At 36.0% G+C, this 14,056-nt stretch overlaps 4 protein-coding genes and 1 long non-coding RNA gene across 9 annotated transcripts; 3 read left to right on the top strand and 2 right to left on the bottom strand.

Annotated features, from left to right (window-relative positions):
• The first annotated feature begins 31 nt into the window (after positions 1–31).
• Positions 32–1,197, top strand: LOC143369583 (uncharacterized). Its single transcript, XR_013085442.1, has 2 exons — positions 32–134; positions 213–1,197. It is a non-coding gene; the product is annotated as an uncharacterized LOC143369583 (long non-coding RNA).
• LOC143369578 (uncharacterized) lies at positions 1,195–2,738 on the bottom strand. The gene is made up of 5 exons (XM_076813693.1): positions 2,438–2,738; positions 2,227–2,363; positions 2,005–2,146; positions 1,814–1,935; positions 1,195–1,739 (listed from the first exon to the last, which is right to left on the bottom strand). Exons 1-5 carry the CDS (start codon positions 2,607–2,609, stop codon positions 1,302–1,304), a joined length of 1,011 nt encoding a protein of 336 aa, XP_076669808.1. The 5' UTR covers positions 2,610–2,738; the 3' UTR covers positions 1,195–1,301.
• Positions 2,739–3,413: 675 nt separating this feature from the next.
• Kpc2 (Kip1 ubiquitination-promoting complex subunit 2) lies at positions 3,414–6,751 on the bottom strand. 2 transcript variants are annotated; one of them, XM_076813689.1, is made up of 9 exons: positions 6,481–6,751; positions 5,383–5,543; positions 5,122–5,315; positions 4,880–5,040; positions 4,604–4,815; positions 4,323–4,513; positions 3,978–4,168; positions 3,784–3,922; positions 3,414–3,681 (listed from the first exon to the last, which is right to left on the bottom strand). In XM_076813689.1, the coding sequence occupies exons 2-9, from the start codon at positions 5,532–5,534 to the stop codon at positions 3,539–3,541; spliced, it is 1,383 nt and encodes a 460-aa protein (XP_076669804.1). In that variant the 5' UTR covers positions 5,535–5,543; positions 6,481–6,751; the 3' UTR covers positions 3,414–3,538. The 2 variants fall into 2 exon arrangements, with proteins under 2 accessions (XP_076669804.1, XP_076669806.1); XM_076813691.1 differs by lacking the exon at positions 6,481–6,751 and having other exon boundaries at positions 4,898–5,040; positions 5,383–5,667.
• Positions 6,752–6,892: 141 nt separating this feature from the next.
• On the top strand, positions 6,893–9,234 carry LOC143369580 (uncharacterized). Of its 3 annotated transcripts, none has more exons than XM_076813699.1 (5): positions 6,893–7,122; positions 7,348–7,589; positions 7,762–7,972; positions 8,183–8,263; positions 8,358–9,234. In XM_076813699.1, the coding sequence occupies exons 2-5, from the start codon at positions 7,434–7,436 to the stop codon at positions 8,555–8,557; spliced, it is 648 nt and encodes a 215-aa protein (XP_076669814.1). In that variant the 5' UTR covers positions 6,893–7,122; positions 7,348–7,433; the 3' UTR covers positions 8,558–9,234. The 3 variants fall into 3 exon arrangements, with proteins under 3 accessions (XP_076669814.1, XP_076669813.1, XP_076669812.1); XM_076813698.1 differs by having other exon boundaries at positions 6,893–7,149; positions 7,433–7,589; positions 8,147–8,263; XM_076813697.1 differs by having other exon boundaries at positions 6,894–7,122; positions 8,147–8,263.
• A 394-nt stretch (positions 9,235–9,628) lies between these two features.
• Positions 9,629–13,972, top strand: Yme1l (ATP-dependent zinc metalloprotease YME1L). 2 transcript variants are annotated; one of them, XM_076815488.1, is made up of 12 exons: positions 9,629–9,882; positions 10,273–10,401; positions 10,476–10,898; positions 11,017–11,224; positions 11,320–11,414; positions 11,507–11,750; positions 11,829–11,961; positions 12,062–12,299; positions 12,411–12,653; positions 12,778–12,924; positions 13,127–13,294; positions 13,377–13,972. In XM_076815488.1, exons 1-12 carry the CDS (start codon positions 9,856–9,858, stop codon positions 13,566–13,568), a joined length of 2,247 nt encoding a protein of 748 aa, XP_076671603.1. In that variant the 5' UTR covers positions 9,629–9,855; the 3' UTR covers positions 13,569–13,972. The 2 variants fall into 2 exon arrangements, with proteins under 2 accessions (XP_076671603.1, XP_076671604.1); XM_076815489.1 differs by lacking the exon at positions 9,629–9,882 and adding an exon at positions 9,916–10,168.
• Positions 13,973–14,056: the final 84 nt, after the last annotated feature.

Below are 14,056 nucleotides of genomic sequence, written 5' to 3'. Positions count from 1 at the left end.
TCTAAATAAAATTCATGTGCAAACCGCGACAGCGCCGGAGGCAATTGGGAACCCCTAGCCCTGCAGTACTAATGACGAACGAGTTTTCATATTGTTTCCTTACGTTATCTTCTATTACGCAAACGCAGATAAGGGTATTTACCAACATCTCCTCTGATGCATTGACAATGCGCGAGGAAGAAGCAGATACTTTTAATTCAACAAATTCGTAGCGCTTCTGTTTGAGAATTCGAAGAAGAGACAAGCAAAGGAAGGCTAGACGACTAACCGGGCTCATATTTCTGACGAAATCGGGTCAATGTCGGCCCAAGGCTAATGACTCGTTCATGTTCCAGATAAGTGATGCTAAGCAACATGCTTATATTAAAATCTACGTGGACGATGTTTAGCAAATAACTTGAAAGAACTTTCTCAAACCATCCATCGTAAACAATCAATTCTTTTATAATCGCGTCAGCTCAGCAACAATATCCACTTAGCATAAAACACAGCGCGGTTCACATTACGTTCGAGACAAAGTAACAAAACATGTTATTGTTAGATTTTCAAATTCACGTTGTAACTCTTACCTGTCCATCTCGATGTCGTGTTCTGTATTTCATTCTCGATCGGTAGCGCATAGATAGTTACCAGCAATTTCGATGGGGATTAAGAAGTTTGAGCAGAAACAGAATGGCAGGGAAATAGTCATTGTTAACGCGTGGCACGTTTACGACGCGATAGAATCTGATTTTCGTTAGTGGGATCGAAGCAATTCGGCCGGGCGTCCTCGACGTTCATCGTTGCTCGCTATCCGCGAGTGTTAATTTTCAATCGCGCTAACTGAAAGAAGCTATGTATGCGATGATTGTACGTCAATCGTGGCTGATGGCTGACTGAACTCGAGATTTGAACTTGACCACTGCGCGGTGACTACCTATACAAGGGATCCTGTATAAAAGGAGGGGATCGATTGCATTGAAATTGGCTCTCCTAGTAGGGAAGCTTTCCACCTACGATTGACGCAAGAGAGTTGCGGTTACGATAACACCTGTACCGATGGGTTTCGCGTGACGCCACAAACCCGATGTTTTGATTCCTGTTTTGACCCTGGAAATTTGATGAGTTACCGCGAACTTCATACTTTCCATTCGAATGTATCGGAGCGGCAAACTGTTACATAGCATCGATTAGACGATATAAAAAAGACGAATATGATCTTAAAAAAGATATTTATTTTTCCTATTCGCATAAAAAAAAATTTCAATTTCTTTACACCCCATCTATGTACGTCGATGTCTTCTTCCTCCTTAATCAGTCCTTTATAGAACTACATAGAAATTAATGTCGGAATGATCGTCAGGATCTACAGGTTGCGATCCAAGCGCTCGAGGATCCTTTAGATTCTTTTCTGTCCCATAAGGTTTGACCCAGTCCTTGATCGATATCCCCGTTTTCAAATCCGCGAAGATTCTTTCGATAGATGGTCTGGTGACTACAATCGTTCCCTTTTCAATATTACACCTCAGATATTTCCATATGTCAGCGTGTACGGATTGTGAGACATAAAATTCAAATGGATTGTTCATAATAATAACGTTGCTGTTCTGTACAATCTCGGGGCATTCCTCGATTCTCTTATTTACTATCTCAACACGATCGTTCATCTTGTATTTCTGTGTTATCTCGCATTGTAACGCGCAGAGTTCCTTGTTCATTTCAACTCCAATGATTCTCCGAGCGGACGTGAAGATGTGTGCCTAGAAATGTATTTCTAAGTAACAATACATGCTGTTGGATGAAATGTAAACCTGAAGAGAGTGAAAAGAAATACCCCGAATAAAACAGCGCCCAGTCTGGATCCTATGTCGAGTAAAGTTTTTCCTTCCAAGGATGGTAAGACGCTATGAAATATATACAGCATGGTAGATACTGACATGGAATGCGATATGATGTCTGAAACAAAGCTTAGTTTAAACGGCTAGTTGTAGAGTTAAGACAGACACACTTTTAATAATCCCTTACTATATTCTTTTACATTCTTGGACCCACAATTAGCGCAGTATAAATGGTTCAATCCTCCTTCTTCTATAAGGTCAATAACTTCATTACTATCATAAAGAAATGCATCAACATGCTTGGTTGATGTATCATTGCAATCTGAATTCTGCAGAGTTATCAAACTAATAATATTTCTCCGTACTGGTAAACAGGTCTGAAAGTTGTTTATAACATCGAATAGCAGACCTCTCCAACTGTTGGCGGAACAATATGCTCCGATGGAAGTATACCATCGAATGGTACTCTGCTTCTAATATCGATAATTATTTTCTTTATATTTCTCATTTGCTCCTTTTCTGAATTGCTTTCTTTGTGGTGATCATCTGCAAACAGGGATGATTCTATTAACTTCTTATTCTACAATTTATTGTACAAAATTGAAATGTCACTTACCTACCTATATAATTCCGTGACAGGGATTTCAATGTCGCCTCTTCTGCCTTCCAATTATCCGCGATAAATGATAAAAAGGCTTGTCGGTCACGCGTATTTAAGGAATCCATAATGTTTGTGAATGCTTTTATAGCAGCATTCATAGACATTTTTCCATTCGTATCAATCGAGTTCATTCTTACCGTTTTCGAAAGATACACAGTTTCCCTTCTGTTACAACCACGGTGTCTATTACACCGCGACTACAACAGCGCTGTCCAAAGCCGCTTACGCGCAAGCTCGGGGTTCTCCTACTCTCGTCCGCGTTGTCAGAGATACCGCGCGACACTAAAGAAGCGACCAATGGTCCAGCCGCTAGCCCGTCATGGTAATCGGAGCATTCGTAGCGTTGTGCGGTCTCCTTGACAACGGAAGGCACACTGCGGAAAAGAAAGATTGAAAGGCGAAGTAGGCGCTTGAAGGCAATGACATATATAGACGGAGCGTAAGCTGAGGGGGGTGTAAGATTCGCGGTAAGGGGAGCGATACAGGCAAATCGGGTAACGCAGTGGATATGCATGCCGAATGCTTCCGAAGCTAACCCGACGTGCCTGTATCTGACCTCTGCCTTTTCCCCTACAAGCCTACCGTTCCCCTCGCCGATAGTCCCAGCTTCTGCTCCGTCTATATATGTCTATGCTTGAAGGGCCCCTACGCTGAGCTACAACTATTTTTTAGCGATATTCGTAAGCCGAGTATACGAGATTATGTCCGTTTAATTCCATATTTGAATATGGAATTCCTTAATACAATGCAGAAAGTCCCATTAAATTATATGTAGTAGTTTTCCTTTAATTAATTCCTAAATATCACCTATATTTGTGGGCTCTAGACCGGAACAGCCCCTTAAGAAAACTTCTTTCCCTATTTATTTATGCGAGTATAAAGGCACCGGAATCGGGACACGTACCCTATACAGATAAATGTATAATAAATACCGATTATTATAATAAATAACTTTTATTAATATAATTAATGAACAATTGCATCATTATAAACATTTGTAAAATCTGCAGCTGTAAATTTGTAACAGAATACTTTTTTTTATTTTTCACCTTAATACCACCTAATTGTTTGTATATCGATTCATCTGAATTGCATCTTTCTCAAGGTGGTATGTATTAATAATTTGATTGACTACAGGGAATACATCAGGATCATTGATCCACACGTTTGTAGAATTTGGGGTTTCTAGCATAGACAAATATACTGAAAATACAACATTTTATTAAACATTCAAATATAATTATTTTAACCATCCGAAATTGGGCAATATTTATAATACGTGCCAATAAACATAAGTAATCTTACCTAACAGCATTTTAGGATTCGTGAGGCTAAGTTGAATATGTGCATTGTTCATAATTGCTTTGTAAATGGGACTGTTGGAATCAAGTCCTGTGCCTAAATCCTGCAAACTCGGCCTTCGATCTCCAAGCAACCATTCGCACTGTAAAAGGAATGCATTAGACAAAATTCAATTAAGTTCGTGTTACACTACTCACAGCATTAGCCTGATTGTTTCCCGTAACTTTCAGTGCACTGACGATGCTCTTCTCTTCGAATCCCATTTCCAGCAGCGTCTGCACTGCTGTAGAATTTGGTTTGAAGTCCATTTTCTTGTAGCTTTGAATACTTTCTACTAGAAGATCTACTATGCTGATCAAGTTCCCCTCTTTCTTCGAACTTTGACTATCTATATAATCGCCACTTTACTTAGATATAGATACCAAAAGAAGTTAAATCCTGAATTCTAATTTATAATTTCATTGGTAAGTGATATTGTTGTTTGTACATAATTAAAAGATTTGCATAAAATGGAAACTAATACGTAATATCGGGACAATTACCTCCTTTAAATAATTCAATACATGCCTCCTTTAAAGACTTCTTTCTTTGATTACCAGGTAAACTGGGACCTGCGGTATCATTGTCATTATTGTTTTCGATAGCTACCGGAGATAAATCGTCGTCTTCCTCATTGTCATCCAGATTATCTTGATTATCTATTAGCCATTCCAACGCTTCGGTGATATTTGATCTACAGTAGATTAAATGTTTCTGTGTAACATTATCATTAATGTATTTCTATTGGCAACTACCGAATTAAATGATAGAGAAATGCTTATACTTTCGTAAACGAAGAACTTTTAGAACACTTTCATGGGAATAGCCCATTTCCATAAGAATTTTCACAGTATTCGGATCAATATTTGGCTTACACTTTTCTTTTAATTTTTGCTCTAAAATATCATAAAACTTTTGTGCCTCTGGGCTATATGTTAAAATCTTTGCCGAGGCTTTCACAAGGGTTGTTAAAATCTTTTGCATTTCATTCTGAAACTATAATGTGAAATGTGAAGAGATTTCTACACCGAAAGAATACGACTCTTGTCTACACACTAACATCTGCGGGGCATCCGACGGACGAAACAGGTCGAGGTGGATTACGTATAGGTAATTTACTAGTCGCTCGTAATATTGCTTCTTTGGTTGGACCTTTTAAAACTTCTTCGGACAAATTTTCTTTTGCAGGTGCAGTGCGAATTTCTGTTAATATTAACTTGTCTGTAACAATAGAGGATTACTTTATACTATTTCTGCGCACGTGTATATTGCTAATAAGATAGGACGCCAAGTTGATATTACCATGTTCTCTAATTCCCTCGTCGTTCACGCTATTGCCATCTACAAGCTGTCTGAACTTAGATGGATGAACTAAGCGAAACTGTGACAGCATTTTTGTTGTATCATGATCATAGAAATGTTTCATTACAATTGCTTTAATTTTCTCTATGGTCAAATCCGGCGTTACAGTAATGTCCGCAACATTACCTTGGAGGCTGTACAAGATAAAAAGATTTATTAACAGCTACCAATGAATATTCGTGGTAGCCGAAAACATTATACCTTATAACATTTATTGAGAAACTTTCCGAAGGCGTTGCAACTGGCATAAGCATTGTACTACTGCTTTCAGGATTGCTCATTTTGGCTGTCCTCGTCGAGCTTTTTCTGTTATACCAGGCATCTACTAAATGTCCTCGCATCCATGGAAACATTAAATATGTCTGCAATATTAAAATATCATCAAATCGTCTCAATAACAATTATCATAATCACAATGAAATGATACAAGTCGCGTCATTAATTAAAATGCTCAGTCATCGGATACAGATTTCTTCAAAGCTTAAGGGGGTAAGTTACTCTCAAAACTTTCGAAAATTGTTTTTTAGGATGTTTGCATATTCCGCTAGCTACATCTTTTCTACGTATTTTAAGCGCAACCGGGCCCTGAAATTCTAAAAAATGAAGGAATTACAGTAAAAAATGTAAGAGCCTGCACGTGAGATCGGATAACAAAGTCCAACTTTAAACGCGATTTCCCAGAAACTACGTTTCCCAAAACGGTGAACATAAAATCTCGAAAACCGTTCGAACGATTTAAATGAAAATTTACAGGAAGCTGCAGAAAACTATTCCCCTCCATGTATTGAGAGCACATTTTCAATATAAATTCTTAAAAGAAAAATATAAAAAATATTTTTCTTACAAAAAAAAAGGAAAAATTTCAGAAGCATCAACATAAAAATTATATTAATTTGTTTAACAAAATTTTGCTTCCTGCACAAGATGGATACTGTTTTACAGATTATAAAAATGCCTTTACTTTGTGTTTTAGGTGATTCACCTGTCCGGAATTGTGTTCACCATCAAACGGTGCATCGCGTACACGCTCTCACATTTATATTTATAACTCTTTTTCCTATAAATATATTTAAAATTTTCTTTTTGCGCATTAAAATCAACGAAATGGCGCTTAATAGAGTAAAATAAAAATTATCTCTATATTCATTTATTACTTCAGAATGTGCTTATGAAGGAGTGCCTGATTTTGGGCTGTTGAGGGTAACCTACCCCCTTAAACTAATACATTCAATCTTGCCTTCTACGTTGCTAATAAACTCCTCTAAATAATCCATTTCACAAAACAAGAAATAATCTTGCCTTAAGTATAAAAAAACTGGCTGACAAGGTACTCAATTCGAATTTCTTTTGAATTACATCAATTTTTCATACATGAGAATAAAAGTTAATCTCAAATCACAGGAACATTTCTAAAAAGGTCATTCGGTTGAATGTAATAAACGAAACAACTATTGTTGAAATATATCGCATGCAAAATGGCTTTTGCAATACGTTTGTCAACTTTTTCTTAAAAACCACTAACAGTTGCCTTATCGTTTCGTTCGTGTGACGTGCTATCATGCCACAACGTCTGTGTATGTACATATTTATTTTCTACAGCACTAGCATGCATGTGCATACTTACGTGATGTACACGCAACGCACACAAACGTAAAGCAATAGAAACTGCAGATGATCAGATGAAATTTGTTTTCATATATATATTATGTATCCAGGCCTATACATACACGATAACGAAGTTGATTATAACCATTAAAAATCAATGTCATAAAAAGTTACTCTCCTAACAAAGTTTCTTCTTTAATCGTCACGTTTTCGATTTAAAGAGAAATAGGAATGTATAACTATAAAAGATAACGTTACCAAGAACACGAAGAACTGATAGTTGTTAGCTTGTTACAGTTCAATGATTACAAATCTCAATAACATATCTGTGAAAGTGTATAAATGAAGGTTTTTATAATTAATGTAGGTTAATCATGTAAAAAATGTATGAAATGTCATTTAAGAAGGAACCTGCCGACCGACGAGTTTAGACCGGTTCTGCGCAGGTTGACGCTGATTGGTGCCGGGAGAAGCCACTATTGGCTGTATCCCCACCAACGCTTTTTCGGAGCCAATGAGCTCATTCTACATGCGCGAAACGGGTTCCTTCTTAAATGACAGGGAGATGCTCTATCATGTTTGAATCATGATAGCGGGGAGTAAGAAAGGGTTTGTTAGAAAGTTTGGTAATAGCATATATTATTAGAATGGCCGAAGAGTCTGGCTGCGGTGAACTGCAGCAATTAGTTCAAGAAGAAGAATGCGAAGAACCATTGAGTCACGGCGGAGAGGCCACACCACCTTCGACGCCAGCAAGATCGCAGCATCAAAGTAGAAATGATACCCATAGTTCTCACGTATCGGTATGAATTTCATATCTTTGTTATTTCTTTATTAAACCTTAAGTAATCTTACTGTAGCTATAGTTGTAGAAATTAGGTAGAATTCTTTCTCTGAATAAATAATCATAAATGCTTATTCGTACATACAGGCGGACGTGTACATAATCTCTAATCGTGAAATGCATTATTTCAGCAACAAGTATTATGGGGAAGTAATACACAAACATCGCCGATCATTAGTAAAGGAAGTTCTGGGCAAGCAACGAGTCAAGGATCCATGGTTTCCAGCAGGGCTGTGAACGTTTCCAATCATGGCAATCAGTCTCGCCTAGTCTATTTGAACGAGAAAGAAAAGCAAAAGCCAAATCGACCCGAACCATCGAAAATTAACCGTCAGCACAAAGGTAATTTCACAAAGTACAACGCCATTTTCACGATGTAGTTACTAAGTATTATGTTATTATGAATTATATATTCGAATAAAATTTTTAATTTTACTCGCACACTTTTCCTTTAAGTTTCTTTATATGTTCACATTACGTTGTTTTTTGGTTGCCTTTTGCTGTTATAAAATAAAGGTATGGCGCCATGCAAACATCATTGCTTTTTGTCAGAGGTTCCCGATGTTCGACGCATGGAGCAAGCTTTATTACAGCTTCTGGAAGATTTTCATAGTGGTAATTTACGAGCATTCGGTATGTTAATCATATTGTCGAGCGTAAGATATATGTATATGTAACGTTATAACGACGACGAAGCATTGAAGTAAATAATACGATTTTGATTTAGGAAAAGACTGTAGCATGGAACAAATGACAGAAATAAGAGAGCAACAGGAACGACTAGCTAGACTCCATTTCGAGCTAGGTCAAAAACAAGAAATCGGCGGGGAACAATCGGGTCTTCGACATTCTAGCGCCAACATGCATCATTTATTGCATCGTCTACAACAGCTCAGTGTTTGTATCGAAAAGCTACATAGCACGTGATCGCAAGATGCGTTGGAAAATTGTGTGATCCAAGTATTTGGACGAAAAGCTCAGTTTCAATTTATATATAAGAGATAAATTATTATGGAAGCGTAGGTATTTCACGGAACGCTTTTATATTTTCATACCCTTGATTTGATATTGCTTTTATAATTCTACAATTTAAATTTTACTGCCTTTTCAATATCAGAATCGGATTAACTATTTGCACCTTTGATTTATTTTATTTTTTCTTTGTTCCTAAACACGTTTCTACGTTGTATATTGAAAGAAGACGAAATGAATAGTAGGATTTGATTAATTTCATTTTTTAATAGGTCAAAAGCGCGTATGTATCTTATTCCGTATAATTTGTAATCGATTATTTTTACCACGCTTATGTTCATTTACTTTGCTTGATACTTTCTTATCCTTCCTTAAAAGTAAAAGGGAAGCAGGATAAACATCTGTACAGCTTTTGAGTAACCATTAATGTTATTCTAATAAACGTGTTCATGTATCTGGGTACATTTATTTTAATGTCATATTCAAATACCCTTGTAATATATTAAACAAACTTACAAAAGTAGGTATATGTTGAAACATATAGGAAACTAGTGACTATGTTTGAAATCTTTTTATGGGACTGTAGTTGTACTGTAATTTTAAACAGTGAAATAAAATTGTTTTAATCGATATTTCTTTATTTAACAATCTAAATTTCTACTCCAATCTACAACATCAAATATAAACTATGCCAATAGTAAATAAATATTTATTTGAAATTGAATATTTTTATTAGATGTAACTTGTACAAATAATAGAAATTCTTATGAGAGTGGACTGTCACATAGCTATGAAATTCTATGTAATTTTATTTAAAATTAAATAAATGAAGTACAGTGAGAAGTAGTAGTCATAGACCAATCACAAGCCAACTGTTTTGAAATGTGATTATTACGCCAAAAGTTCAATTGTATAATAAAATCTGCCTTTTCTATGCACAATAAAATCTCGAGTTTAAAACAAGCATGCGTTTCAAGTGCAGATTTCAAAACGATATCTCATTTAATTATAGATCGTGTCACAACTGATTTTAAACGTTCGGAAGTTACACGGAGACTGCAGCCGTTTCCGTTGCCTTATAGGCCTTATACCTAGCATCGAAATTATGTTTCTTGTACGAAATATTGGTGCCATGTAACTTAATCTTTTTGCACGTACGGCGAAAGAAAGTGCGAGCAATCGAGTTCATTGTTGCTTAAAAAAGTGGTAGTACTATCTAATTTGTTGCATCTGTTAAAAGGAATTGGTTTTCAATGTTTTCTTTTCAATACCATAATCAGGTTCGTATCGTCGTTGTGCGAATATAAATTACGATCGCGTACGATTGTCCTTTGAATTTTAATAGATAACCTGTGATACAGTTTTACGTGCTTTCCTTAAATACACGCACCAAGTCCGTATCGAAAGCCTTCCATTCAGATCTTTTTATAAATCTTTGTGTCATAACCTTATTTCGTCATATTTGCTCAAGCTGACGAAATTTATGGTACGAGATGTTTATTACATAAAATTATTATTTTTCTTAACTCGACGATACGGTGGGCATTAATTTTCTTTAAATGTAACGTAAGCTAGGCTCTGTTTATGTAATTCTTACGCTATCTTCAAAAAGTATATGAAAAAATTCAATTACAGCGATAAATGTGATTATAATTGTTTAATGTTTCTAGGTGTTGTATCATCTGACACAGTTAACTTCGACAGTTAATTCAAAATCCACACCGTTTTCGACTAAAGTAAAAAGACAGAATGAGTTCAGAAAGGCTAGGGATGATACTTTGTCTAATAGCTCGACAGAAGTAAATCTACCATATGTTATGCTTAGCGAAAGTTTGTAATAACTATGTGCATTACATGTCTGATCTATTTTCAGGCAGCGAGAAGCTATATGACAATGTCGATAAATAAACTGAATAGGCGTGATGTGATTACAATACTTAATGTAAAAAAGAATAATGTTTGTTTAATGTTAGACCAGCTTTCCATGAAAGCTTTTAAAAAGAAATTAGTGGAAAATGATAAGTGGAATGTATCGTACGTATCGGGATCAAATTTTACAGAAAGCAAACAAAGATTTCCTTGCGCACAATTAACAGAGCCAATTATTTTGCCCACTATATATTCGCAATCAAAGCAGCATCACAGAACATTGTGCACTCTTTGCATTAAAAATCCATTTAATTATCATATACAAATTCGTAATTTTAAAACAAAGCGTAGTATAAATGTGGAATTGGAAAGAAAGCCATCATTTATAAGCAGGTTTAAAAAATTCTTCACTGATTACTCAACAACAGTAAGACAATGTATTATTTAACTTATATTTATTAATGTTATTTTACATTCTTTATTTTAAATTACCATTTAATTATTAATCCAATCGTATAAATAATAACTACCTTCTTACTACGCAGGAGCCGCGTGGTACGAAAGAATCAGATATCGACAAAATTAACTTCATAGTAAATGACATTTTATCCGAAGAGAATACAAAAGTAAGAAAAGCTTTCATAGAAGGGTACGCCGCAGGGCTTCAGCGTCAGATACGTACACGTTCATGGCATAAAGCAATATTTAATCTATTATTCGCGAGTCTACTTGCGTTAATACTTTGGTATGGAGGTAAGTAGCTTTAATGTTTCATAAATATTTTCGTAAATACGTTTTAGTGTCGCACGATGTTTTAAGTTCAATCGTCTAAATTTCTGTTGCTGCAGTTAGCAATCCAGGAAGCATATTTCGATTTTCAATGGGCCAAAAAGCTGAAGTCAATCCAGAAGCAATTCACGTAACTTTCAACGATGTCAAAGGAGTGAGTAAAACATTGTAAATAACAATGAAATTGCTAATGTCGGTTCGCCTTGCCGAGAATATTATACAATTATTTGTCGTTTAAAATGTTAGGTCGAAGAAGCTAAGCAAGAGTTAAGAGATGTCGTTGAATTTCTAAAGAACCCAGAGAAGTTCTCCGCGCTCGGTGGAAAATTGCCCAAGGGTGTATTATTAGTAGGACCACCTGGAACAGGGAAAACATTGTTAGCTCGTGCAGTGGCTGGCGAAGCTGGTGTACCATTCTTCCACGCAGCTGGACCAGAATTCGATGAGATTTTAGTAGGGCAAGGTGCACGTAGAGTGAGAGACTTGTTCAGTAAGTTATTCGTATTAAGCCACCTTTGTATAGCACGTATTGCTTCGCAGCTTATTGAAGATGAACTACTGTTTTTAGAAGCGGCAAAAGAAAGAGCACCATCTGTAATATTTATAGACGAAATTGATTCGGTCGGGGCAAGGCGAACGAATTCAGTTCTTCATCCCTACGCGAATCAAACTATAAATCAGTTGTTATCAGAAATGGATGGGTAAAGTAAACATTTTACCTCGCTTTTTTCAATAAAATATATTACAATTCTCATGCATCGATGATTCGTTGAATATCTAATTTCTTCGGTTTAATTGTAGATTCCTTCAGAACGAAGGCGTTATAGTACTCGGTGCAACAAATAGACGCGATGATTTAGATAAAGCGTTGATGCGGCCCGGACGTTTCGACGTTGAGATCTTTGTACAAAAGCCAGACTACCTTGGTCGGAAAGATATCTTAGATTTGTACTTATCGCGAATATCGACACGAGACGTTGATGTGGAATATTTAGCGCGCTGCACTGTTGGATTCACTGGCGCTGACATAGAGACGATGGTATTCCTTTATGCTCCATTATCCACTTGTTCTGCAGAGTTTTCAACTATATATAATTAGGATAATAATTCGTAATCAAATCGATCTCACTTGTGTGCTTAATTTTAAAAGGTGAATCAAGCAGCTTTAAAGGCAGCTGTGAATAGTGCAGATTATGTAACCATCAAAGACTTGGAACATGCCAGAGATAAAGTAGTAATGGGCCCAGAAGGGAAACGTAGAACGAATAACGAGGAAACCAATCTTATCACAGCATATCATGAAGCGGGACACGCGATAGTTGGATATTACACTAAAGATTCTACGCCGATACATAAAGTTACTATTATACCTCGCGGGCCCTCTTTAGGACACGTAAGTATTAAATGTTAACAATACATCGATATTGTTATAAAGTTATAATAAGATATTAAAGCCAGTTAAACTGTTATAAGTTTAATCCACTTGCTCTTATAAATGTAACTCCTGTATGTTTCAGACATCATTTCTGCCAGAGAAAGATGTATATCTTCGAACAAAATCTCAATTGTTAGCCACTATGGATTCAATGATGGGTGGCCGTGCTGCGGAAGAATTAATTTTTGGACCTGATAAAGTAACGACAGGCGCAGCCAACGATTTCGAAGTATTTTGATATATTATATTTATATTATATTTATATTTTTTGTTTATTATTCATTTATGAGAATTTATACAGTAACTGTTATATGTATATATACTTATATTTACAAGTGAATGAAATCTGGAAGTTGAAATTCGTGATGGGTTTTAAAGTTACTGCATCGCGTTGAAATATCAGTAGTCGTATTAATAATGATCTTTTCCAGAATGCGACTCAAATTGCTGAAGGGATGGTGACATCTTTTGGTATGTCTGATAAAGTTGGCTTTAGGGCACATGGAGAGCTTAAGCGACTAGAGTTTGCTTCTAGTGGTAATGAATTTGGCCCTAGTACAAACGAACTTATTGACAACGAAGTGAAGCGCCTTTTACAAGTAAATCTTTTTCGCTAAATGATAATTCACGCATCGCTACCGAAATTTTCGATAATAAATTAATTGTTTTCATTCTGTTCAGGAATCATATGATCGCGCAAAATCAATCTTAAAGGCCCACGCTAAAGAACACAAGCAATTGGCAGATGCTTTATTTAAATACGAAACATTAGACGCTGAAGATGTAAAAGCTATACTGAATGGAAAGCAAAGTCGAATTGAAACTTTAAACAATCAACCGGCAATTGTAGATCCATCTAAACATGTATTATAATTAGCATGCCAGAATTAAATTTAAAATAGTGACCGAAAATAAGTTATTTGGCATACTATCATCATTTACAATTTTACGTACATGCAGAATTATTAAACATTGATACGAATGCACTGGAACTTGTGTCCCTGTATTTTAAATTTGATGAGAAAATCATTTATTGAGGACGCTTCAACAGGCGCCAGAAAAAAAACCCAGTAACAAACTATTCCCCAAAAACTTTAACCCATAATGCGTAAATAGTATATTAATTTCAAGTACTCTTTCAACTTGATTAAAACATTTACTTTCATTCAAACTAAGGCTGCGGACACACAAGCGTTTTTTTTTACGGACATCGTGACAATACTTTGCAGTGTATCAGACTTACGCTACTGTGCGATGTATACGTACGTCCGTCGCGACGGACCTCGGAAAAAAATGCTCGAGTGCCCTCAGCCTAAGGGAATGCATAAATGTTTATATTCAAAAATATCTATCGTAGATGT

This window comes from Andrena cerasifolii, chromosome 6, assembly GCF_050908995.1.
Source record: "Andrena cerasifolii isolate SP2316 chromosome 6, iyAndCera1_principal, whole genome shotgun sequence".
Lineage (NCBI taxonomy): Eukaryota > Metazoa > Arthropoda > Insecta > Hymenoptera > Andrenidae > Andrena > Andrena cerasifolii.
This window is presented reverse-complemented; position numbering and strand designations above follow the sequence as displayed.